General features: G+C 31.5%; 2 protein-coding genes across 4 annotated transcripts in view; one reads left to right on the forward strand and one right to left on the reverse strand.

The window, feature by feature from the left end:
* The first annotated feature begins 31 nt into the window (after positions 1–31).
* LOC116766688 (MRN complex-interacting protein) lies at positions 32–1,859 on the forward strand. Its single transcript, XM_032656726.2, has 3 exons — positions 32–256; positions 477–817; positions 895–1,859. Exons 1-3 carry the CDS (start codon positions 203–205, stop codon positions 1,289–1,291), a joined length of 792 nt encoding a protein of 263 aa, XP_032512617.2. The 5' UTR covers positions 32–202; the 3' UTR covers positions 1,292–1,859.
* Positions 1,860–2,114: 255 nt separating this feature from the next.
* Positions 2,115–26,129, reverse strand: part of LOC116767944 (extracellular sulfatase SULF-1 homolog) — a 51,258-nt gene continuing 27,243 nt past the window's right edge. For all 3 annotated transcript variants that reach the window (XM_061526659.1, XM_061526657.1, XM_061526658.1), the window contains exons 4-17: positions 11,542–11,693; positions 11,139–11,308; positions 7,532–7,670; positions 7,167–7,354; positions 6,860–7,021; positions 6,257–6,446; positions 5,864–6,008; positions 5,563–5,705; positions 4,030–5,498; positions 3,844–3,958; positions 3,559–3,778; positions 3,361–3,492; positions 3,000–3,078; positions 2,115–2,822 (exon numbers count right to left, since the gene is read on the reverse strand). In XM_061526659.1, the coding sequence (XP_061382643.1) occupies positions 2,741–2,822; positions 3,000–3,078; positions 3,361–3,492; positions 3,559–3,778; positions 3,844–3,958; positions 4,030–5,498; positions 5,563–5,705; positions 5,864–6,008; positions 6,257–6,446; positions 6,860–7,021; positions 7,167–7,354; positions 7,532–7,670; positions 11,139–11,308; positions 11,542–11,693 (3,386 nt within the window). In that variant the 3' untranslated portion in view covers positions 2,115–2,740. The remainder of the gene's footprint in view (positions 2,823–2,999; positions 3,079–3,360; positions 3,493–3,558; positions 3,779–3,843; positions 3,959–4,029; positions 5,499–5,562; positions 5,706–5,863; positions 6,009–6,256; positions 6,447–6,859; positions 7,022–7,166; positions 7,355–7,531; positions 7,671–11,138; positions 11,309–11,541; positions 11,694–26,129) is intronic.

Below are 26,129 nucleotides of genomic sequence, written 5' to 3' on the forward strand. Positions count from 1 at the left end.
ATCTGTAATTTGATTTTCTTTGATTGGTTAAAAATTGTGTCAGTCTGTGCCAATTTTTACGTTTAATATTTGAATGATTTAAATGTGTCTGTATGACTATAATATTTCTTAATTTAGCCTCTACATAAAAATAAATTCTCCGTCGAGCTTAATTGTATATCTCTATCTATGAATTAATGGACTGCATTTATAAAACAAATTCATGATGTCACAACTTTTTCAAGTGTTGAGATGCTATAAATGTTTAGCGTTTCAGGTATTTTTATTAGTAAATTAAGAATTTCGTTTATTTATTCAATTAAAAAAGATTAATTGTACAATAAGCAACAATTTATTAATTTGTAACTTCTAGTCCTGATACATTTTTTTTGAAACAAATTTATAAAAAAAAAAATATTTCACAAACTTAGTATGAAAAATGATTCTAGTACTTTTTATTTACGTTTATGAACTATTTTATTTTTCGTGTTACACAGGTCCATCACACGAAAAAAAGCAATAAATTTTTATGTAAAATATGTAATGAGAAACAATCTATTAAGAGACACTATAGTATTGGGATAGCTAAGGACTGTAGAATGCATGTACAAAAACTTAATAAATTGAGAGGAGAGAAGGATGAAACAATACTTGAAGAAAGTTCAGAGGAGTGTAGAGATGTGGATACTTCTGAAAATAGCTGTGAAAATATTTCTTATAATACAGACATTAGTAAGAATAGAAGCAAATGGTTAGCATATGTTGATATTGATAAATCTGATACAGTAGAAAATCAGTCCCATCAAAAAGACAGCGAAAATGAAAAATATAATTCAAGGTAAGTTACAAATAATATTAAATGAATCTATAAAATAATCAATAATTTTTTACTTAACACTGTTTTATTATATTCAGGCGGCAGAACAAAAACATGTACTCGAAATATAAGAGTAAAAGAAAAAGCAGTATTGATAGTGATACTGAATTAGGTGGTAGTTATGTAGAAGATGTTATTGAAGACAGGGATGAAAACAAAAAAAATATGTTACATGAAAAAAAAATATTTACCACAGAGGTGAATTGTACTTTGACAGACAATGATAGTATAAAACATAATGTAAATACAATTAAAAAACCTAAATTTGAACCTCCGCTGGTTGCAAAATCATCGAAATGGGCTAATTTTATAGAAGAAGATGAAAATATTGAAAGTAATATAACTAATGAAGACAATAGAGACTTGACTTGCAAAATACAGCCAATGTTCAGTTTATGCGATGAAAGTGATATCGATGATGTTTTGAACATATAAATATATGCACTGCAGAGAAATTCAGAAGGTATTTTATTTAGTACTGTGAAGGGAAAATGTATCTAAATAAATTTTTCATTAATATTTTTTTTTTTTGATAGCTGATGTCAATATGTAGATGTATATGTACATTTTTAAGTGACAGTATAATCAGATTAATACCATCAATAGAATTAATACTAGAGCAGTTGAAATTAAAACTTTTTTATAATGTGAGACTGAAACAGAAATATTATGTTGTCTCATTGTAAATTAGACAAGTTAAGTTTACCATATCAAATAATTACTTTTTAAGCAATTTTTTGTTTATATAATGTGTTTAGTAAAAGAGAGAATTTTTAGTTAAAATAATATATTATTGATTTTAGTATAAGTAGAGGAATGATATATAAAATGTGTCAAAGTGTTGTTTTAATTGTATTTAAAACATTTTTAATCCATAAAATAGTGTAATATATTTAAAATAAAATTCTAGCCTTATGTCAAAATATGCTTATCTTGTTTGTATCTGTAAGCACTTTGTTACGAAAATAGTGGCAGCCCTAACAGTTACAATCTGTACACTGACAACCACCATCCCTATTAAACATAGCATGTTTAAATGGGAACGATCTATAATTTAAAAAAAAAAATGAATAAATATGAAAACTCTACTTTACATGATTAAATGTCAGTCTTTAAGAATATGTGGGATGTGACTCAAGTTATAATACGAAATAGAGGTGTACCTATAGTATATAAATCCTGTGAATATTCACCCCCTCTGATGGTACTCAATGCAAAGGTCGGCATATTCACTTACATTAAGTAATAATAACAAAGAGATGTTTCATATATTTTTATTCATAAACTAATACACAGAAGACAATAGACTTGCAAGTTAAAAATTTCAGCAACTGGCTTATAGCATGTGATAAATCTACAATATCATTCTTAATTATCACATGGCAACAACATAATATCACTTTTCAACACCTAATATATGAAACACGCTACAAACATTATAACACATCTGCTCTAGGCATACTACTGTTAAAAAAACTTATCAATACACAGTCCATATAAAAAGGGCTCTAGAATACAGAGTATTATAACTACACTAACATTACATATAATACTTCATGGTATGCGTTTATTTGAAATTATCTAAGTATAGATTCTTATATCCTGATAGATCAGGGCCAAGCCCAATTTTGATTTTATTAGATATTTTCAATATAACTTCTACATTAAAAGCTTTGATCTAGCATAATTATTATAACTTGTTTACTATAGGAAGCCCTACACAATTCGATGTCACTAAAACTGTTATAAGTTCCGTGCCTATTTAACTCGCTAAAGAGATGTCACTAACAGACAATATCCCTCGATACAAACGAATCACTCGATATATTAAGACGATGTCTATTACTTATTTTATTCAAATAAATTATTATTATTTTTAATCGACTAGAAGGCCGCGGTATGTCGACGCCGGTGCAACTCTCTGGCTCTTGCATATCTACGACCATAGCCACTCCATCGCCATGCCCTTTAAAGAAATAAATCAATAAATTGCTTATTCACACAAATTAATGCAAATTTTTAAAGTGTTTTTCATTTGTTAAACCACTGAAAATTTGATGTAATGAGAGCGTGTTCTATTTTTAAAATTATAAATCTGTCAAAAAAAAAATTGTTTAAGAGAAAAAGAAGTTCCGAATGCTACCTTTCACTGTAACCAATTGGCTCCCCTCTATACATGAGTTGGTCATCTTCAGTCCGTCTGCTGACATCATCTTTAATACCTAACAAAGTAATATCAATTATTCAATATTATAATATACTGAATTAAACTAAAATCTTATATTTATTACTAAAGCGTTGAATAGACAAATTTGTATTTTTTTTTTTTTGTATTTGAATTATCTGTTGGTTTTATTTATTTAGTTCTAATTCTTCAGTTTATTTATGGAACCTATACATATAGTGAAATGATCAGCTGAGTTTCACTTTTAAATTAAAAACGCAAAATTCATCGAATTTTTTATATTGTATATAAAAAACAATATTTAATTCTTATCGTTTACCTCCAACATTTGAATGCGAGAATCTTCTACACGACGGTCCCCGACATGTCAAAAGCTGTTGCAACTGATTGTGGAAATATTCCTTTTCAGCTGACGATAAATATTTAACTCTGTTTTGTGTTTCAAACGGATCTGAAAACATAATTTACATTTCATGGCCGATTTACGTGTGGGTACATACTTTTTAGTGTCTCTTACCTATACGCAGATTGTAGTACGTTATCAAACCAGTGACGAACTCACAGTAGAGCAGGTTGTGGGTTGAGTTAATAGTTCTCACACAATTGTATGTATTGTTTGAGGCGCTCATACAGAAACAGAAAGGTCCGGCGGTCCATAGCGGGGCTGTGCGCCAATGGTCATTGTCGTGTCGGAAGCAATTCATACGCTCTGATTCACATAACCTTTCCAATTCCGCCTGAAAATCAATCAATTATTAGACGATATGCTCTAGAGATTACGAATAATTATATATTTAATCACCTTCTTCTTCGCTTTCCTAAGCTTCTTTCTCAATCTCTGTTCTTTCAATTTCCTTCGTTCCTCTCTGGCTCTTTGAGTGGCTTCCAAATACGAGTTACCTACTGGTTTCATTTTGCTACAAAACAAAATATTATTGGATTGTGTTTTCAATAAAAATAATATTATTTTTTTATTAATTCCACTAACCGACTCTCTTCACAGTAACAGACATGTTTATCCTCATTCTCTATAAACAAAGGATGTAATCTTCTTTGGAACACGTCCATCGGCTTGCTGAATACTCCGTGATTGTTAGAATTTCCTTTATTAGGATTTCTCTGTTCATATTCCGACGCATCGAATCTTGTTGGTCCTAGAGACGATGACTTTGGTCTGTTCGATGGTTTTGTGTGGTATGTCCGGTTATATGTTTGATGAGATGCTGTTGTTCGTCTTGTCACAGGAGTTGGTGTCGTTGTCATTGTTAATATTACTTTATTAGCTTCAGAACTGTAATACTGCAATGTGGACAGAATGTCCGTGGAAGTTTCTTGACTCGGGCTCGTCGGTTTTTCCGTTTGTGGTGTTTTACTGGATGTGTTATTTATCCCGGAAATATCGCTGTATATAGTCGCTGTATCGTCAGTAGACGTGGTAATTGCTTGCTGCGTGCTCTTCTCCGCTGCAAAATTCTGATCGTAGAAGTTACTTTCGGTTATGATTGTAGTTACTTGTGGTTTTGGTAATTTTCCTAAAACGTATGTCTGATTGGAATCAATTTCGACCAGATCAATTGTACTCAATTGTTTTACGACTGCTTCTGTGGATGTTTCGTTCCTGAGTTGAGTGTTAAATATGTCGTCTCTGGTGTGACCGTTCACAGTCGGTAGGATGTATTCGTTGAGTTGTCTGAATTTTTTATCAATCACTGTGCTGTTCCTGTGCTTGGTTTTAATTCTATGGAAACGTGATTTCCTAAAGCTATCCTTCGTGCTATCGGGTGTTTGTGTTTTATTGTGTAAATGCATGTTGACGTATGATGGCGTTACCGTTTGTACTTCGACTACAGGTTTGCTTATTTTTAAATGCCTCTTAATTTCTTTTAAGTCTTCCAACTTTGTTTTCAATTCTCTTATTTGGTCTTCTAGACTCAGTCTGTTGGTGTGCCAAGCTTTCAAATCATTGTATATAACTTGCGAACAATTAACAGTGCCGTCTTTATCTATCTTACATTCTAGAGACGATTCATTCATGTTCAACAATGGGTCGTTTTTGTGTGGTTTGTGTTTGTGACCCCAATGCTGAGCACGCCTCTTACTTCTCTTATGATCTATATTATCTTTGGTTCGTTCGTACGCCTCGAGGAAAGCTTCAGTTTCCCTAATGAGTTTATCGACTTTGTTTTCAATGTTCCTCTTCTCTATTTCATCAATAGGCTCATTGTTAAAACTTAGATGTCCAATACTAGGATTTTCCTCAAGAATTGTGTCCACAGTGTTCGGTTCAAATACATCATTATCTGTAGACCTCCGTGATCTTGTGTTATTGTCTTTCTGTAAATCTGCGGGTCGTCTAGCGATTGTACCATCTGTTTCCAGTCTTGTATAAACAAGGCCACTTGGAGTGAAACAAGCACATTTCTTTGTGCTCATTTTCGGTTGTGGAATAGTTATATCCTGTGAACAAATATTTCGTCAACTAAAAGTATACTAGTCGAGACTTTTTGACGATGACTCTTACCTCATATTTACATTTGTGTTTCCTCCATCGTCCATTAACAAGCACGCATTTCCACTTCCGTCCGACGGAGCAGGGAGCCCGGAGTTCAGCTTTGGAACATTCAGCCGCTATACGTGCTGCCTTCCCATTAATGACATCCATTTCTAAAAACAAATTTGTTATTTTCTTATAATATATCTTTTCTGTTTTATTAAAACAACTACATTTTATACATGTATTTTTTCGTTTAAATTAGTAATATTTTCAAATATCTCCCCATCTTTAATAAACCTTTTAAACTATCATGATAAACTCGACCCACCTGATTGGCTGAGGTAATTATATTGATTATTGACAGCACCATCACCTCCAAGAATCTTATCGAGACTCGCCTCCAGTATGGGATTGTGACTTTCATTTGATATGAGAGGTTGATTTGATTTGTTCGATGCATCTTCAGTGCTCTCCTAAAAACATACCACATATTCCAAGTCCCTCAAGATATCTTTACTTATATATTTACTCACATTTGCAATCATACACACACACACGCACGCAAGCACGCACGAACACACACACACACAAACACACACACACACACACACACACACGCACGGACGCACGCACGCACGCAATACAGACACATACACATACACATACACACACACACACACACACACATACCTGAATCCATCCGCTATATGAAAGTACTTACATTGTCCTCATCATCTTCATCATCATCAAGTTCCAGGAAGTCATCGTCAGACTCGTCCTCGAAGTCTCCGCTCTCGGACGACGACTGTAGCGGCATAATAGTCGTTGTTCTAGCATTCATTTCTTTACTGTATTTTTGTGCTCGCAAACGTTCTTCCATTAAATGAGCTTGGGTCTCGCGACGTCCAGAGCTGAGAAAGTATTACCACCTACATTATTTAGAAATACTATTACCTATCTACATGATTTCTATTGTTAGACCGATATTAATTTAAAATCTTATATTAAATAAAAGAACTAATTTCATATAAGAACAGCTATATGGTATATTGAAATAAAAAAAAACTTTTAATCGAAAGTATCTTAATAGCCTTAGACTGGTCGTATACGAAGTAGCCTTTTAGCCTTTTTAGAAATGGATAGTGAGTACGTGTCCATATAAAGTATAAACTCTAATCCTTAACTTTGTAGACTTAAAATTATTTATTACTCTTGGTTGGAAAAGATTTCCAATAGATGATAATATCGCCTTTGTTCCAGTTATCTCGTTTTACATTTTTAATTGTCATGTAACAACAAAAAAACCTTTCCACAATCAACATACCTTTCGACTAGGAATGTATCTGGCCAATGTGCTGTCGCTCGTCGCCTCCGTGGCTGCAGCAGCGGCAGCAGCGACCTGCCGTCCATATGAGGCGGGGGCTGAACTCCTCCCATATCCAGAAATGTGGGCGCCAGATCGATGTTGAGGATTATATCGTCCACGCTGGAAGATATTCCATAAGGTAAGGCGCTATGCAATTTTATGATATATGTATATTCTTATTTATACTGATTTTCTATGGTCTTAGTCTTAGTGAGTTATGTTGTCACTTAATATAAATTCTAGTGAGCAATTAGTGGGAACTTACACAGTTCCAGGTTCGACTCCCGGGCCGCGTACTAAAAACGGCACTCTTATATCGAATTCGAAGGGAAAGCTCTTGCCCTTAACCAGTCCGAACTGTCCAAGGTGGTATCCGTGATCTGATGTGTACACCAGATAGGTGTTATCTAACTCCCCGAGAGCTTTAAGCTCCTGGTACACTCGCTCCACAGCCTGTAATTTAACATCTGTTGCAATCGCCGTTCATCTGAGTTATTGCATTGAATTATCACGTTCAGCTAATCTCAGACAATTTTCAACTATTGTATATTGCGTTCAGAAAATCATGTTTTAACTAATAAAATAACAATATTAAGTTTCATGTATGTAGGCAATAGTTATTTGTCGTACCACATCAACACTTTGCAAAGTCTGCAAACGCTTTGTCATTAACAGGTCCGTGAACTGTCTATGAATAGGTTTCATTTTCTCTGTCACTCGCAGGATCCATTGTTTATCTGGATTTGGCGCCATATCGTAAGTTGGTGTGCTAGAAAGAAATTCATGAATATAACCTGCTCACTTAAAAAAAAATCATAATCAATCAGGTCTTTAATAAAAAGACGGATACAAGTAGTGTTTATGTCATAGATACAAAGTGTTTTATCGCCGTACTGTGTAAAGAACAATGGAATACTAACAGTATTAGGTCAACCTCAAACATTCAATAAATCAGATGCTAGATTTGAATACAAACTTTCCAATACCAAAGGCTGGCAAACAATACCGCATGCAAATGATCTCAAACTAGATCTAGCTCTGCCAACATTTCCGGTGTAAATTTATTTTCATAAAAAATCGAATGTCCTTAATTGAAATTTTTCAAGAACAGCCTCCGAACGTTCCATATTCATGAGATATAACGATGACGACACAAAAGAGAGCGCTTACCGTGAACAGACGGCTAGCATTTTATGTTTAGCGAGTCCTTAAATTAAAATATAATTATATTGAAAGAAGCGTACACGAAAAAAAATTTTCACGAGCGTCACATATACAAGGCTCAAAAAAAACCGATTGTTTTGACTGTTAAAATTTCTTCTTAATAATTTTATTTATATATGTTAGTGTAATTTATATATATTAGGACTCTTGGACATATACTATCAGAGAAAATACTACTTTCCTTAATTACTTTATGACTATGGAAGAAAGCTACATTATAGTAAGAAAACTATACATGTATAAATAATATTAAAAATATCGATCAGTCTTAATCGAGTTATATCAAAACTTAGCTTTGTTTTTGGGTCCGTTTGTTTAACGACACTAATGTAAAAAAATGTCGCGAATCAATTCGATATCAGACGGAGTTTCTTGTGTAAATAAATAACAGAAATGAATAAAGGATGTTTTATCGGTGTTTTTTTATTAATCCCGCTCTACCCCCGGGGTTTCGGAGACAGGTTTGACCACACAAAGTGCCGACACTTGAATATTAAAAGAGCCGAAGCTGTCCCGGGTTCAACTCCGGTTATCGGCGCCGTGCCGTCGCACGCAAAGGTTTTGCAAACAGAATAAATACATGCGATTATAGTGTTGAAATCATAATAGAGTTTTATGACATGTTTAGTTTATCTTCAAATAATACCGAACCCCAAAAAGCTGTCCTATATGTAAATCGTAGATCAGAATGATTACCCCAAGTGTACACCGTCACTACATACGGAGTGTTAATAGTTTTACAGTACATAAATCTTAGCACATTAAGCTATTGTGTTACGTTAGTGAATGATAAACAGAAAACGCTTCGTTTGTAGTCTGACGAGGATAAGCTCATAACTTATGGTGAGCGCAAAGAAATCTACTATAAGATCCACCTTTAATCTGATAATTTTGAAGGTTAATATAAAATTATTGTTAACACATGTAGGTACAAGAACATTGTAGTCCATCAACATAAAACACAGTAAAGAAACAAGAATTTACTTTCTTCTAAATATTTAAAGTTAAAATAAAATACTTTTTAAAAGTACTTAGAAAGTTACACGGTAGATAAGAATTGTGAAGTTTACAAAGCTTTTAAGCGATGAAGCAAGTAGGCCACTAACTTTGAATACGCGTGTGGAACAACAGAAGTCCCATATCACTACCAGCCAGTGTATTCGATGACATTATTTAAAAATAAAGTAGCAAAAAAAAAAAAAAAAAAGAATATTTAAGAAAATAAACTTAGTTTAATTTAATAGTGAATTTGCAGTATTTTTTTTATTTATTTCTTGTTCCGCGCTCTTAAATTTAATTTCTTATTTCACCGATATTGTGAATTCAGACGGTTCTGACAGCTTTCTTAGATCCGAACATATTTGAATTTCGAGGCAACAAAGCACAGCTGTGACAATATCTGTCACCAACATCCTGGGACGAAATAAAACGTGCCATAGCTCCTCCGACTGAGAGGCAACATATATAATGTTCAGAATTAAGTTATGTTTTACACATTACAAAATTTTAATTACAAAAGAAAAAAAAACAAAAGAATATAACCTTTAATATAATAAAATTAAAGATTAGTGAAGAAATGTGAATTTAACAATTTTTATCATATTGATTCATTGTTAAACAAATTTCTTTGTACCCATATCAAAAAACTAAAATGCCTACCAAAAAAAATCGCAAAAACTAGGGCTTTTCAAAACAAAAAGTATAATACCGGGCTCTAAACAGTCTCATAAAACATAAATCAGCTCCGGAACCCGACTGGACGTAAAATTATTTAGGGCGCAAGTTGGTTACGCAAAATTTCCGTGCAACAAAAAAGGGAAGGTCGAGTCAAGGCTTCACTTTTTATATGTATACGAGGTTTGTTACGTTCCGTTAATAATGAGTTTCCGAGAAACATTTGTGGATCGATTAAGGATAACATCTCGACTATATGAAACACTCAAACCCCACTTCGTTGTTTTAGTTTTTCATAAATGTTATTGGAATTTAATTATACCGTGAAACTTTACATTTACAAATTTATTTATTTTTTTCTCTACAAATTGTTTAAAAAAAAATAGAAAACAAATATATGCATCTAAACTGTTGTCTTCCGTAAACAAAATATAAATAATAAAATCGTGTACACAATTTGAAATAGCTTTAAAATTGTCGGAAGATAGTAAAGAAATGAAAGTCGACTACGACCTCAAAATATTCGGCCGCAATTAGTGTTTGCCAGAATGTTTCAAAAACAACTGTTTAAAAATCGAGACGGCGAGAGAGAAAGAAAGCGGGCAACATTTATCTACCGACCTTCAGTATTTACATCTAAATAAAAACAGCAAAGAATTCTAAGACAACACTTTCCGAAAAACGTTTATGAGCAGAGCAATAAGAGCGCTCTGTGCGGCCTTTTCAGACCGGGCTTGGTATAATATGGCATCTTATTTTACAATGCTGGATGGATGCTTGGATGAATGGCATTCTTAGCACCTCAGACTTGCAGGTATTTTTGAATGAAAATACCGACAGAATACTGAAAGGGTGGTACATTAATTATGCATTTGTATAAGGGTTATAGTTTCTAGGGCGCACGGAACTATGTCGATCAGATATACGGGTATCAGTGGATGTAGGTATATCCTTTGAACACAGCCATAATCTTAGTTTCGGATTATCACTCCTGACCGAGCTTCTTATCGTCCACTAAACAGAATGCGATTAATTGAAAGATAGGATTTCGAACATGGACATATAATGTAAAGTGAAAATCTTGCCACTGGTTTGTAACAGCTACGGATTATGTTTTTAAATGTCCCCAAAAAATATAATAGGATTTTTATTTTGAATTTACGATAAACACATACGTGCTATGTTTTCGAATTGGATCCATTTAGAAAAGAAATGAGTTTCATACAATCAGGTATTTATATAACGAGAACGTTTAAATCTATGTTCTAATAAAATTTTTATTATTTATTCTTTGGTCTTGAGTCCTTAAATAGATTATTCCCATGTATTAGATACTCACTGATGGGTTGTAACATTAAAGAAGAGATGAGAGTACTGCGGAGCTGAATCCTCGGGTCCATGAGGTGCGGGGAAAGACATCACGAGGAGGACCGGTTTTCTTGAAAATCTTCGCTTTGAAGCACGCAAGAACGCTATCGAATCATTCGCTATTAGATCCGGATAATAATCCTGTAACATACTCGTATTTAGTAACATATTTAACAGGTAAAATTTAATTTTACATTAACATGTATCAAGGAAGCAACAGTCGTTTTAAATAGAAGTAACAATAAGAATATTCACACCGAGTTGTATAATAACAATTTTATTAAATGTTCAAAACTACTTAAATTCAATTAATATATGTATAAATACATACAATCCGTTGTAAAAAAAAAGTTGATTAAATTCCATAAACATACTTTATTATAATCATCTCCGTGTTTTATTCTCTTTCCATTCATGTTAACGCTGTAATTGTAGTATTTTGAATTCATTATGAGGCCTCCCCATTCACGCCAGCCCGGAGGTATGTATGAACCGTTGTATTTGTTCAAGTACTTGCCAAAATAACCTGAAACAAAGAAACACGTATTCATTAAGCCACACAGTTTGTGAGCTGTATAACTCTTTTGTTATACAAACTGTTGGTAAGTAAATTAGACGCTGTTATGGTAGCACATTTTATATGTTTCATCGGTCAATAATGTTTTCCATATAGAAATCCATGAAAAAAAATTAAAGACAAACAATATCAGCAGAAATTATATAATTGTAATCCAATTCATAAAGTATTTTTATTTTCCGCCTTCATCCAAAATGAAACGAGTTCTTATTCAAGGAGTTCTCATATTGTGAGCTATGAGACAATAGTACTGAAATTTTAATTTCGGCATCAGAAATGCGAATGCAAGGGTTTTTAATTTTCCTGAGGGGTGCTATGAACTGAGTACGTTGATTACGAAGACGAAGATGTATCTTTCTACAGATGATTGCTTCACTGTTTCGAATATTGACATACGTATATAACTTATTATTTGCGATTAATTTTTCTACCAGCCGGCTTTTTTTACGGTTTTGTTTTAAGACAACTTAACTTGATCTTTCTTGCATTCTTTCTTGAATGTCATACTGTAATACTTGCCTATCAGTTTCCAGTTAAGTAAAAAAATATATATTGTTAAAGTCTTAGGAGTTCGGAGTAGTTTGATAATAAACTCCGCCAGTGCTCATAAGATCTTCATAATGTTTGTAAATTAAGTTTTTTTTTTTTTTTAATTATTAAAAGCGTAGAATGTAGATACATTTTTCTATATACATGAGTAATACGCAGAAGGTCCAATATGAAAAAAAAAACAGAAAAAAAAGATCAAAAAACTTAGACACTGGCAGAAACAGATAAGACGTATCAATTGAGATGCGACTGAAAATAGTAGACGAGGTAAAAAAAAAATTTAAATAAAATCGCTAGTTTTCAATAGCTTTATTCGTATTTAATCTATATAATTTGGTATTTCAAAACGTTTTATATTATACTTTCTTGTAGGTATATAAATATTTTTTTGCGTCATAATACGAATGCATTTATTGTATAGGTTTGGTCTGATCTCAAAAATAATACCGAGAGGAAGATAAAAATAAAATAGAGTCCGGAGTTTACTAGGAATTAAAACTATCATTACTGGAGATGACAGTTCTTAACATAATTGGGCTAAGGATAACAGAATACCAAAATATTTCTAAACGCGATGTTGAATTGAATTAGTTCATAAAAACTTTTAAAATTAATTAAATACAATAATTTTACTAATTTATGATGTTGTAGAAATTTAGTAAATATTATAGTCAAAACACGAAAATTACGTTAATTTTTTTTGCTAAAGGGGGCAATCGAGCAGACAGCCTACCTCATGGAGGAAGTACCGTCGCCCATGGACATCCACAACATAGTTTTGGGGATGTATTGCCACCCTTGATTAGGAAAGAGGGGGAGGAAAAAGTGGGAAAGGGAGGGTAAAGGGAAGGGGTAGGAAAAGGGAAACGGCAACCGGCTCTCTCACTATTCGGTCGAAACGCAGCCATTAAAGACTACTTCACGCCAATCTTCTGTGAAAGGGTGGTACTTTCCCGGTCGAGCCAGCCCATGTTCGAGCTGTAGTAACTTGCCCACAGCTAGGCTCTACCACCTAAAATTTTTTTTAGGTGGTAAAGCCCACGTTAATATTTGTCCCAAAGAAAGTCATTCATAAAGGATTAAACAAAATTTTACATAACGTACTATTATTCGTAACGATCGTATTTAAACACGAAATCTGACGTTAAAGAACACGTTTTTCGCTAGTATGTGAAAAAGCACGTGAATCACAAGTGCCTCGAGATGAAACGCAAGAAAGATAGTTACACGTCAAGGCATCAGTCCGGGAACTCTTCCGAAAGATACAATTATAATTGAGGCGCTCGGCGAACGTTATTAAAATCTGTTCTCTAATTTTGCACATGAATCCTTATGGTTACGTAGAAAGAAGCTCCGCATACAAGAACGACTGAAAGAGCTCTATAATAAATGTATTAATTGTTTTAATAAACATTTAAATCATTTCTAACAAAACTTAGTTTAGTTTACTGCATTTCACATAATTCTTTGAACATTTGAAATTAAAATACCATTAAGTAAACCGTTGGTGTAAACAATCAAGTATTTCTCTATATATAATAAGACATTTTCATGTCATTACAGTACCTTATTATTGCAATTTGCAGTACCTACCCTCTAGTAAAATACGCTGCGAGTACGTGTGTCAAATGCGTTTTTCGTTTTACAATCTGATATTTCATCTTATCTCTTTGTATTTAACATGAAATTATTATATTCATATTCATTTATTTTTAATTTAGGCTTCATTCACACCGGATTCGTGGAATGGTTTACGAATGTAAAAATTTTTTATTTTTAAATATATTTATTATACGTGACGTTATAAGAAATGTCAAACTTTAGGGTTTGACACTTCATACAGAATATAAATAACTTGTTACAGTACATTAAACTCAATAATTAATTATAACTATTAGTTTCATTTGTTCTAAGCTCAGTATAAACAAACATAACCTAATTATTAGTCTCACGAAATGCCAGTTAACGGTTATTGAAAATACTTTAACTTACTACAAAAAATCGACTCAGTTTTCGACGAAGCTCTATAAATGCAATGGAGAATCTGTATTCGTATTTTTTATCCCTTTATATATAATGGTTAACGGGAAAGCAAACATAATTAAGGTGGAATAAAAAGCTTATTCGTCAATCGTATACCATACACATAATATGTGTCAATTAAATGAGATCCATTAGCAAGTTATTTTGACAATTAATTTAATTATTTATTCCACGCAACTATGGGCTGGTTGTCCCCAATTCCGTCCTTGTATATGTATTTGCGCTATCAGGGAAATGCCAAAACGAAGTTAACAGTAAAAAATAAGTTTGATGAAAAACAAAGATAAAAATTAATTGCTGTGAACTGGGACAGGAACTTTCTGTAGTTTGATTATAGTTTGTGGTTTTGGGACATATAGGACAAACATACAAACAATTTTAGCTAGTTCAAATTAAACTCAGCTCCTGACTGTATTGCTGTAACATTAAATTAAAAAGAACAAAAATAACGAGTAAAAACGAGTAAAGTAAAATATTACAGCAGACATTTGTGGATTAAGAATTTAATCAAGTTAGTCTATGAGAATCATGAAAACATATTCTAAATTTTTCGTTTTCCAAGACAGCCACAAAAATTTTATTAAATTTTACATAACGGATGTAGTTAGCTACTTTAGTTTAAATTATCTTATAATTATATTATTCATCAACATTTCTCTAAGAACTATGTATTAGAGAAGACAATTCTATGCATATTACAAACTAGCGTGTATACTAAAGTTCAAATGATCTCCAACTTTGCAAGCAATATAAGCACGTATCAAGACAATCTCTATTAACTCGTAAATTTAGCTAACACAAAAATAGCACAGGATATAATATCACAGGATTATTTTCATATTTTATTGACTGTCAGACTGTCGTACTGTCTGTTATACATATAAAGTGAGATTTATAGTTCAATAAACCCTTAAACTATAGTTCATTAACGTAAATTAAAGAATACATGTAACATGTCTTTTTGCATTATTTACAAGACTAACATCTTGTCCTGGTCAACCTAAATTTATATTTATGGTGAGCGAATTCCAAAGGCACTGGGTATTATTTCCCCGTAGCGAAGCTCGCTGGAATTTCATTTAGTGAAGACCTTAATCTTGTTGTTGACTTTGACAGATCCCTTACCTAAAGGTCCCATATTTATCCCGAAAGCTCAATAGTAATTAATCATTTTTTTTTTTGCAATATTAACAAATTTATAAATATTTTTATCTAAATAAATTTTATATTATAAATTTTTATTCTTTTATAGACGAATACAAGGTTTAAGTATTATTAAAAGCGCCTTCGAGCGTCCATTTTATCTTATATCGCGGTTTAAGGATTCTGGATTAGCCCAGATAGCTGGCAGGTTATGGAAAAAAGTATCTCTTTATAGAACCCCGTGTAGCTGCTGTGCATTATTATTATTTTTTTTATTGTTATTTTACGTTACGCGAATCTTATTTAAGTATTAAAATTAGGAACATAATAAGTATTAATTTTTGTTTCATTCCACAACTTTAGGCTGTACCGTGTAAACCGTTGCATTTATTTTTTATTTATGTATTCTCCCAATAATACTACGGGCGTTTTAAGGAAATAAAAAAATATTTTTTATTCAATGATGGGATACTTTAAATGTACATTTCTGAATACAATTTTATTTAATAAAATGATTAGCCCTTGTGACTTCTATCTTAGATTCATAGACTCTTAACTTCATTTATTTTATATATATATATATATATATATATATATGTATATATATGTATATATATATGTATGTATGTATATTCAATATCATTAATGTATGTTACAAAACAATATATTAAATTATATAAGATCATTGCGCTCTACATAATTTAAACCCTTTGTTATATAGCAGAAGTTTATTATTTATTGGTGTTGGTAATGGCTTTCATTCGTCGCCATCTTTAAAATTAAATTTGAAGACGTGCAACTGTAAAATAAAATTCTATTAGGTATTATAAATGCTACTGGTGAAGAATTGAACGAAGATTTAATTACGTATTACGTATGTACGAAAAAGTAGACCTTTATGTTTACCCTAAGTAGGCATCGTCACACTAAATAACAGTTTTTTATTCATATATCTCCGCACATTATAGTATAGTTATAACGTAGCTTATTGAGTGAGAAACGGGACCGGCTTCGTATGCAGTAAACATTGTAATGTTGTGCCAGGCATACTTTTCTAATGAACGTTTTTCATTAATTTATCACGTACATTCGCAATTCGCAATGAATTCAAACAAATGGTTATGTAACAGTATAAATAAGGTCGTAAGCGGAAATTATGAGGAAATCTATTTAAAATGAAGCTACATTTTGCGAATAAATACAAGGGGTCTTTATGGGAATACGGTATTAAATTATTTTTTATTAAATGCCTGTATAAGAACTTGAAATGTGATTATTGTGAAACTTATATTTTCTTGGTTATGCGGTTGAAAAAAAGCAATATAAAATTTATTTGTAATAAAGAATTATTATTATTAAATTATAGATTTTTGTTGACAAAAAGTGCTAAGTTTTAGTACATTTCGTATCAATAAGCAACGTAATAATATATATTCTTAAGATTTTTTTATTTTTTTATATGGCTTCATTCGCACTGCAATCGTGAAATATTTTGCCAATGTCAACGTTTTTATTTGTTGGACGAATTATATCTTGAGTGTGGAAAAAACAAGAAGAAGTTTGTCGAACGGAATAAAGGCATTTATTTAATTATTATTAATTTTACTTTTTTTCAAACACGGTCAAAATTACAAAACAAAATGGCGGTGTCCCGCTTGACTTTTCACACAAAATGTGTTGTACAATAAATTAGACGTGACAATAATAGAATCCGGTAGTTCACAATTAACTTGCGTCGGGTGATTCACTGTTGGCGAATTAGTCGACAGTTTGATACAAATAATCTTTAAACGTATGATATCTCGAGACTCGTGTTAATTGACACAAGAATAAACATGTCGCATTTCTGTCGTGACTCATTTTGTACATTGTCGTTGTGGTTAGAACAAAATTAACGTTCCAATTGTAATTATTGATTTAAACTTGGAATTCGATGCGACAATTTTGATGCATTATTATATGTAATGGATTTTTGGTAGCGATAGCGAAAGTTTCTATATCATTCTTGATTTTTTTTTTTGTCTTTATGAGACATTTCAAACAAATGTCATAAAAAACTTGGATATATTCATAGGTATTATATAACTTATTGCTATTAAAATTCGTATTCTTGTATAGCACAGGAATGCAATTTGTAACTAGATAAGTTTTCAATCATAAATTAATCAAGAACTATTAATCTTGTCATTTTATAAATTTTTTTCGAACACTAGGTACGAGACGGATTTTGCATATACATATACCTGAATATAGGTGTCTTAATTTACATGCATATTCTTTGATTATATTCAAGTGCAACATCAATTAAACCAATATATTACTTAATATGTAAAGTTATATACTAATCGGTTTTAAGTGTCGCGTTTTTGGTACAAATTACCCAATAAGAACCATTTCGACACAACTTAATAATTCATAATGCAATCATTAAGTTATATTTTAATTAAATGACAGTGTTTAAGGTTGTCAATGTGTAAATCACAGCCCACGATTGATTAGAATTCACCGATTACCATAATGGCGTCGTTCATTGAGCAGCGTTGTATGGCACGCCGTCGCCACGCGCGACGCCCACGCGGTGAGAGCAGGAAGTGCGGTCACTTTTGTACATCCAGCCGCTAATTCGCTACTGACTGTTGGACACACTATAAACTGAAGCGAGTACATTGTTTTTTTTTTTTAATTTAAATAAGCTTTGTGCCACAAAATAGGTTCTATGAACCTTATTAGTATTTTGAAAAAAAAAAGAATATTCTAACTATGAACTATATCGTTTAGTGACAGTGAAGTTTTGAATATAAAGAACTTTTTTATCTGATATATGTAGAAACTTGAGGAGATTTAAACTTTTATAAATTCATACGAATTGTATCCAAAACTGTTGCATTATGTTTTGTTTTACAATCGAGACTAAATATCTATGCTCAAACGCCAACAGCTAATGAAATATACCGATTAACATATTAACATTTGAGCATTGCGTGTCAGACGTGGGAGTATCATTGATAAAATAGCTTTAGCACAGGTAATTCATAAGTAGACGGACAACGTTAAATAAAATACAAAGATATATTTAAGTTGTAAATTATTTATACATATTTTTTACAATTCGTTTATTTTTAATCGAATAACTTTTTCAAACGGGGCTACCGCTTATAAAATTTAAGAATTAAATTGTCGTCGCCAAAAAAAAAGTCTTGTCTGTGGGTGGCATGTCTAAAAGGAGTTCACGGCAAGGACGACTATTGACAACTTAATTAGGAAGACAATGGCGCCCCTCTGGGAATCGGTCTGGGCATACCACGAATAGCGTAGAACTATTTAGATTAATTCAATTTATCGTTTAATTACTTTAAATGCTATTTATTTTAGTGTTGAGAGTTTCAATAAAGCCAGCTCAGTTAAATATTCGACAATTTATGGGATGGTCGTTCACTCATAGTGGCAAAGATCTTATTTTTATTCCAACGTGGGCGGGCTTTTCTGTTTTCATTACTTCCTTTTAAATTACAATTGATATATCACCATCACTTTATTTCACACAAAATGTAGTTACAAAATTAATTCTGATAAAACAGTTTTCTTTATTATTCTTTTACGTATTTATTAATTGAAAAACGAATATTAGGTAATACAAATTTAACCAAATATATTAATTCAACTTAAATTTATCATAATAATTTCGTTCAGAAATACCAATTTTTAATTGAAAAATAAAATGATATTTATGACTTTATTATTGTACGAAATATAAAAATACGTGATTAATTAAAAATCAAAAGTTAGTTTGAAAACTCCAATGAGTAATAATAGCCACTTAAGTTTTATTTTACTTTCGACGCGTTGCTAACGATACGGTTCAACTAGAGGTATATAAAACTTTTCCTCATAAAAGCTGTTCGTTCGCAACCAGTCCATTAAGCTTTTAACAAGTAAAATAATAAAATATCCTCGCTATAATGCATAAGTATCAACGCGGTATAAAGTACTGTAACATTAAAATACTATTTTTACAAAAAGGTTGAGAGGAACAATGTAATGTTTTGTTTCTGTATCTTTTACATCAAAAGGCATGTTAAAGTCTTGATTTCGTTTAATTTAGATTTTTCTATGGCTCCGTAATAGTGTCCTCTTTATTTTAATGTATTAAGTATCAACCACCCACAAACATTTAAGTTTACTTTTTATTATCTGTTTTACGAAATGGCGTCGAGTTGTCAGTGGCCCGGACCCATTCAGTAATTGTCTAACATGTTGACGGTTGGGATGAATGATAAGTAAAAAATATAATCAAAATCAATTAATTATAAAATTTAATTTATATTTTACATTTAAATGTAAATGTAAGATTATATTTAGCTACTTGGTCGAATCGATTCTGCTACGTGGCTTTCGACATTGACTAAAGAGTGAATATTTTTTGTATGATAAAAAGTACGTGATCGGACATATTATACACTACATTTATACATATATATTTCCAAGGATCCTCTGATTTGTGGTACTTCAGAGACTTTACTCGGTAGAGTACACTCATATATTTAACAATATGTATAATCGACATACGAGCGATATTGATTTTAAGTAAATACACGTATAAGAACTCACAGATATTAATTAATTTAACTAACATGAATATTAAATTAAATAAACCGATCAGTACGTAGGAGTTCTAGAATTAGAAAAAGTATATTTTTTTAATAGTAATAAATTTAATTCGAGATCGTCATCATTTTCTTAGATAGTACGTTTTTTTAGTTTCCTCTCCACTAAACATAACCTCGGAACAGGTGGCCGCTGGATAATTAGGGGTTATTTATTATTCATTTATATCAAGCAGCAATTTAATTTTCCTATGTTAAAAATCTTTATAAGGATCTGTTCACTAACACCGAACACATTATTAACTCAATTAAGTTAATAGTACATATTTTAAGTAATAAAAGCTGTTAGACATCCACTTCCGTTCTGGAAACAGGACATGCTTTTTAACATTACAATAATGGCTGACTAGAGAAAGCTTGAACAGTAATAGAAATAGCTGAATTAGCTTCACTTAGTGACCCGAGAGGTCAACGGCATCGTTATTAGTCGTTAGGGAATTAATTCTTTTATTTGTGAATATAAAATATGTACACCATTTATATTTTACACGTATAATAATTTCAACAAATCTATGAATTTTAAAAAGTTAATGTTGTTAGAAATTTTAAGGCTCAACATTTATATATACTATACAACGGCGCAATTATTTGTTAGAAAAACGGAATAGAATTATACTGTTATAATAATAATATAACCTAACCTAACATTGAAATTATTAATGTTTGTAGATATTTCTAATTTAATCCTGACAAATGTATCAAATCAGTTCGGATACAATTAGACCATAAGCCACAGAGCTCGGTCACAGATAGATTAGGGTATTTTTGTTCTATGTAACACTTATTTGTGCTTATAATAAATACTCAAACATTCCTACTAATTCAGATCTAAAATGTTGTATATCATGTTTTGCAGATGAAAAATTTATTTCATGATTATATAAGTCCAGCTTTAATCTCAAGGCGTTAATTTTTTATACATTTCCTCAATCGTAAACGTCCTCTTGACCTAGTTTAAATTCGGCATCCACTTCGGCTATAATACGACGATTCATGATGTCACAACGCTCTTTCAGTATTTAAAAATCTTTTGAATTCTTTTTATTTAGAACGTTATAAAAAATTTAACGTCTTTTAGCTCTTAAATACATATAACATATCAAAGACGTGTAAATAATATAGATTAAAAATACTTTATATAAATAGTAAAATTTGAAATACACAAACTATTATCAGTTGCTTTTAATTAAACCACAGATTTTAATAACTAAAACTATTGTGTAGATTTAAAATCAGAATTCCAGGTGAAAAGTTAGTAGACAATATTTGAAACTAACTGAATCTAGTCGTTCGTTAGCACAGTGAACGAAAAATTGGCGCAACTTGATTATTGAAAAATCGGTAGGGCGATGACGTAACGTATTACGAGACAAGATGGAAAAAAAATAGAAATTTTATATATTAACAAGTTATAAATAAAAAACTATGATTAAAAGACGAAACCCCAATTATTTAATAGATAAATGTATTATAATATGCTATTTATAATGGAGCGTTCAAGTACATCGACTATAAAATAACGTGCCTGTCACAAATGTCAAGTTACCGCTGTTAAATTCGATACGAGCTGTGTGGCTTGTTTAAAGCATGGTTAAGATAAAAAAAAAACGACCATAGTCAAGAAACTCCTTTAAAGAGAAACACAAAGACATTTATTTTTAGTTTCAGCCTTAATGTGTCTTTCATAAACTTTCATTAAAGAGATAATTAGTGAAGCGGATATGTCAAATATTGCCTTTTGCGTCCTTTGTATTTGGATAGGGAAAATAGACAAAATAGAAAAAGCTACACATATCATACGCGCTCTGTTTTCAGTCTTTCAGAAATATCTTTTAACATTAAGCATTTCCTTTAATGTATATATAAATGCATAATATCTCTACTATAACACTTAACTATTACATCTCTATAATATAGAATAAATAACAAATAAAATAACATTTAATAAGATCACTTTATATTATTACACTCAATTCGTTCGTATGCACGCAATGCATGCCTCAAATGGTGTGACAGTTATCAAATCACTTGACAGTTAAGATGTCAGTCACGAATCATATTATATGAGCCATTCTCTGAACCATAGGACCACCACACGGATTATGAAATGGCTCACCCATTTTCCCATTACACGAACGATTATGAAATGATTTAATGTATAATTTTATAATCGTGGCTCATCTACGTGCATAGCAACGATTTTAATGTCGTTGACTTAAATGGAATCGGTTCCTTTATGTTGTACAGAATTTACAGTCAATTACTGTCTATCAAGAAGAACATGTTTTCTTGTGCATTTATATAAACAACTTCAAAAAAAGAGGTCTTAATTTTTAATCTGTATTTTTTTACTTTAATGTCTTCTATTACAATGTTTTCGTTGGTTTTTCCTTACAACAGAAATTGAAAATAATAACATTCCTTTATGACTTTTACGCATACCAATGAGATTGCTATCGACAGTTTTTCTTGGTTGACTCTCGTGATGACAATTGTGAAATAAGTAGATATAAGTAAGATTAAGCACATGTAAAGTTATAAGAATAATATAGTTTAATAATATTTGGATAAATTTAAGTAATTTAAGTAAGAATATTTATTTCAATTCTTATTAAAAGTAAACAAGTAATAAGTAAAGTAAACAGTACACACTAAAGACGTTTATTTAAATCCGATCATGTCATAACAACTCAGGCAGGTTTGTTTACAATGTTTATCTTGTTTCATTGTCCTTACTTTGTAATAGTAAGTCTAGTATGAGTTTCACAACAATGTAAATGATAATTAGGAATTTCTAATAACTCAGTTGCGTATATTGTATTATATTCTCGAAAGACTTTTAAATAGCAAATTTTGTAATAGATAGCCTGTACAAATTTTTATAATAATTGACCAGTTTTAACTCATAAGGTAAAATCATTAGTCTTGTTTGATAGTATTTTTACAAAGAATAACATATTTAACCTTATTTGATTATTAATAATGGAAGTTTTAAATATAAGAAGTAAGTAGAGCTGACAAGACATAAAATATAAACAAGTAGTATAATTTACGGACTACGTAAGAGCTTAAATAATTACACATAAACTAAGTAACGAGTAGTGTTGGAATCTAAATACATTACCGGGTTTCTAACTATATACGTATTAATAAAGATAAACCGTTCATAAGTAGCAAGGTGTGCGCAGACATGACGGCGTCCATACGTCCTACTTTCTTGCCGTATCTTATTATACGTAACTGTATTTTGGACCAGTCATAGTAGTCTCTTATAAGTATAAGATTGTAACAACAATCTGAACGAAGTCTAGGACAGTGCAATCTTCATAAGACGTGGATTTGACTAAGTACCTTTAAACTTGTATTAAAGTTACCGATTCAAAAACCGACAAAATAGATTAATCTATGAAAACTTCTAAATTCCGATTATGGAAATATCAAAAAGGGAATATTTCAAGAGTAGTAATATGTACCTACATCAAAACGAAATTAGTATGCGCACAATCGTAAACATATTGTTTTTATATGATTATCGCGAAGTAAACGTCAAAGAGAATGGAATAATGATATCTTTATGAATGCAAACATATTTAGAAAAAAGTTTTGATGTTTTAATACCATGGAATTTGTATACAGGAATTTGTTTGTAAAACGACTGTTGCGAAAACTCGTACATGAAGTAGATTTACTTGTAATATTATTAAATCAGTTTCGGAATTTTCAACTTGATGTGAAAGATACTTGGAACAAAATCATTTACATTCCGAACCTATAATTTTATAAAAGGGCGTAATAATTCGTAATACTATTAAGCATATTTGTTTACATAACTATTAACTACAGCAGTTATCTCCATAAAACAACTGTTAAAACAACTTTTTCTAGTCACAAAAACCGATATTGTTATCTTAAAAGATATTTCAGCGAAAAGTGAGCTTCTTATCTTTTCCTCATATCATTAAATTCTATAGAAACCGTGATGGCTAACCATACAGTATTCTATTACGGCTGCCGTATAATGTGATTTTTATAGTTTCTCGAATAAGCTGACTTAACGTACAACATTCTTATGGTAATGGGACATAAGGATAAAAAAAATATATTTGAAATGATTTATCTCAATAATGTTTATGTTATTACAACGTCAAATCATAAATTTAATTTATAATTACGATTAAATACTCATCTTGTAACATAAAAACTCCATTAACGTAAGCATTCGTGCATAGAATCCTGACTAGAGGCACGCCTATGTAAATATTTAGATAATAAACAATTTGTTTGAACCAGTTTAGTGAAATGTTCCGCAGCACTACTGGTTACAAAATTTTTATATGCCTAATTATATAAACATAATCCGGACATTTTTAGTGACGACATCTATGGAAATTAACCACAACTAAAATGGCAGTAATATAGTAAGGAATGTAAAAAAAATAAAAAAAATATTATATATTAACATAAATGGAAGGACTCGATTAAGTTATATGAATTTATCGTTCAACTTTTCTACATATTGTTAAGCGAACTAGACAGCACGGCGACTGCGCCCACGCACAATAAACCATTAGCTATTTCAACAATGTTTGAAATGAAAACCAGATCTTGATCAAACGCACGGTAATAGATCTGGTATGGTTACCCTAAATCGTGTTGAACATTTCGTGTCTTGTTTATTTAATCTAATATTAAATTGACCTGAAAATTGACATAAATTATTACAAATATATAATTATCTAACACTATATACTAATTTTCTTAGAACCCAAACCGATAAAATAAATATGAAATGCAAATGGCGACAGATTGTAAAATGTATATTATCTGTGTTGGAGTGACAGACAATGTATTTTATACTTACAATGCCTAACTGTTAACGGATGCTAAAATATTTGTTTACTCTACTACAAGTCCGTGAAGGATCAAAATGCTTTACTGTATGACGAAACATTAATGCAACATTGTGTTAAAATATTAAATTTGATGAAACAGCGTAAAACCGACCTCAGTGTGAGTCGCTCGTATAATGGAAGGTGCGTTATATTGCGCTTAAGGCCAGGCTAACAGCCTTTAGATAATTAAAGACATAATACGATTTAAGCGAATCGCATTTGTACGATTCTGTTGAAATTAGCGGCCGTGTTACTCGTGTGAATCATCTGTAAACTTCTGTAAACTGATATAAGACTTATCTCTGTATTGGTAATTTTAACTCTATTTTTAAGATTGATTCCGCGAAACGATAAGGGTAAACTTTAACAATCTTAAATACTTTTAGTTTATAGAACAGAATTCGTTGGGTAAAAAAACACATACGAACAAATGTCACGTACTATTGAGTAAATTACATTCTGCTGAATACACTGATTAGACTTAATTAAACTTAATTATAACTAATTTCAAATCTTAAATGTTGACTTCCCCGTAACAATTTGCCTAATAACAGCTGTTATCTTGCGAGATAAGATGTTAGAAACTGGCAATGTAACCCACGCTCCTTTCATCTCTCGAATTCAACGGAAGCTGCAATCTATGTGATTAAATCGAAGAATCTCTCATCGGTGGGCGGGCCCTTCGCCCACATCACGGAAGGAAAGCACGGGGCGAATTTATGATAGCTCGTTTAAAGCATAAATTTACAAGCTAAATAGACTCTTTAACGACAAAGTGATAAATCGCTGACACGTGCCGTGTCGTCGCATGGGATTCTAACAATTGCACAGACGATAAACTCACTAAATGTAATTCAAGTGTACTGGAAGGGTCGCGATATTTTCTTCCTATTTATAGAACAGTGAATTTCTTATATTTTTGGTATATTTTTTTTAATATAACGCCAGATAGGTCATGGTCTAGATATCCTGAAACGCACGTCATCATAGAGACTCCGTAGACGAGAATGTGACATTCGCAAACGACGTTTTCCGTCCTGTTCAAATCACGGCTGGCGTCTTCGCCGGATGTTCTGCCCTCCCCAAATACATAC

The sequence above is a fragment of the Danaus plexippus genome, assembly GCF_018135715.1.
Source record: "Danaus plexippus chromosome 3 unlocalized genomic scaffold, MEX_DaPlex mxdp_25, whole genome shotgun sequence".
NCBI classification, from domain to species: Eukaryota; Metazoa; Arthropoda; class Insecta; order Lepidoptera; family Nymphalidae; genus Danaus; species Danaus plexippus.

What these genes read in the sequence shown, in the direction of transcription:
- LOC116766688 (XM_032656726.2), top strand. Translation starts at nt 203, where the DNA reads ATGATGTCACAACTTTTTCAAGTGTTGAGATGCTATAAATGTTTAGCG. An exon ending in ATAAATGTTTAGCGTTTCAG is followed by an intron (nt 257 to 476) that starts GTATTTTTATTA and finishes CGTGTTACACAG; the next exon opens with GTCCATCACACGAAAAAAAG. An exon ending in AATGAAAAATATAATTCAAG is followed by an intron (nt 818 to 894) that starts GTAAGTTACAAA and finishes TATTATATTCAG; the next exon opens with GCGGCAGAACAAAAACATGT.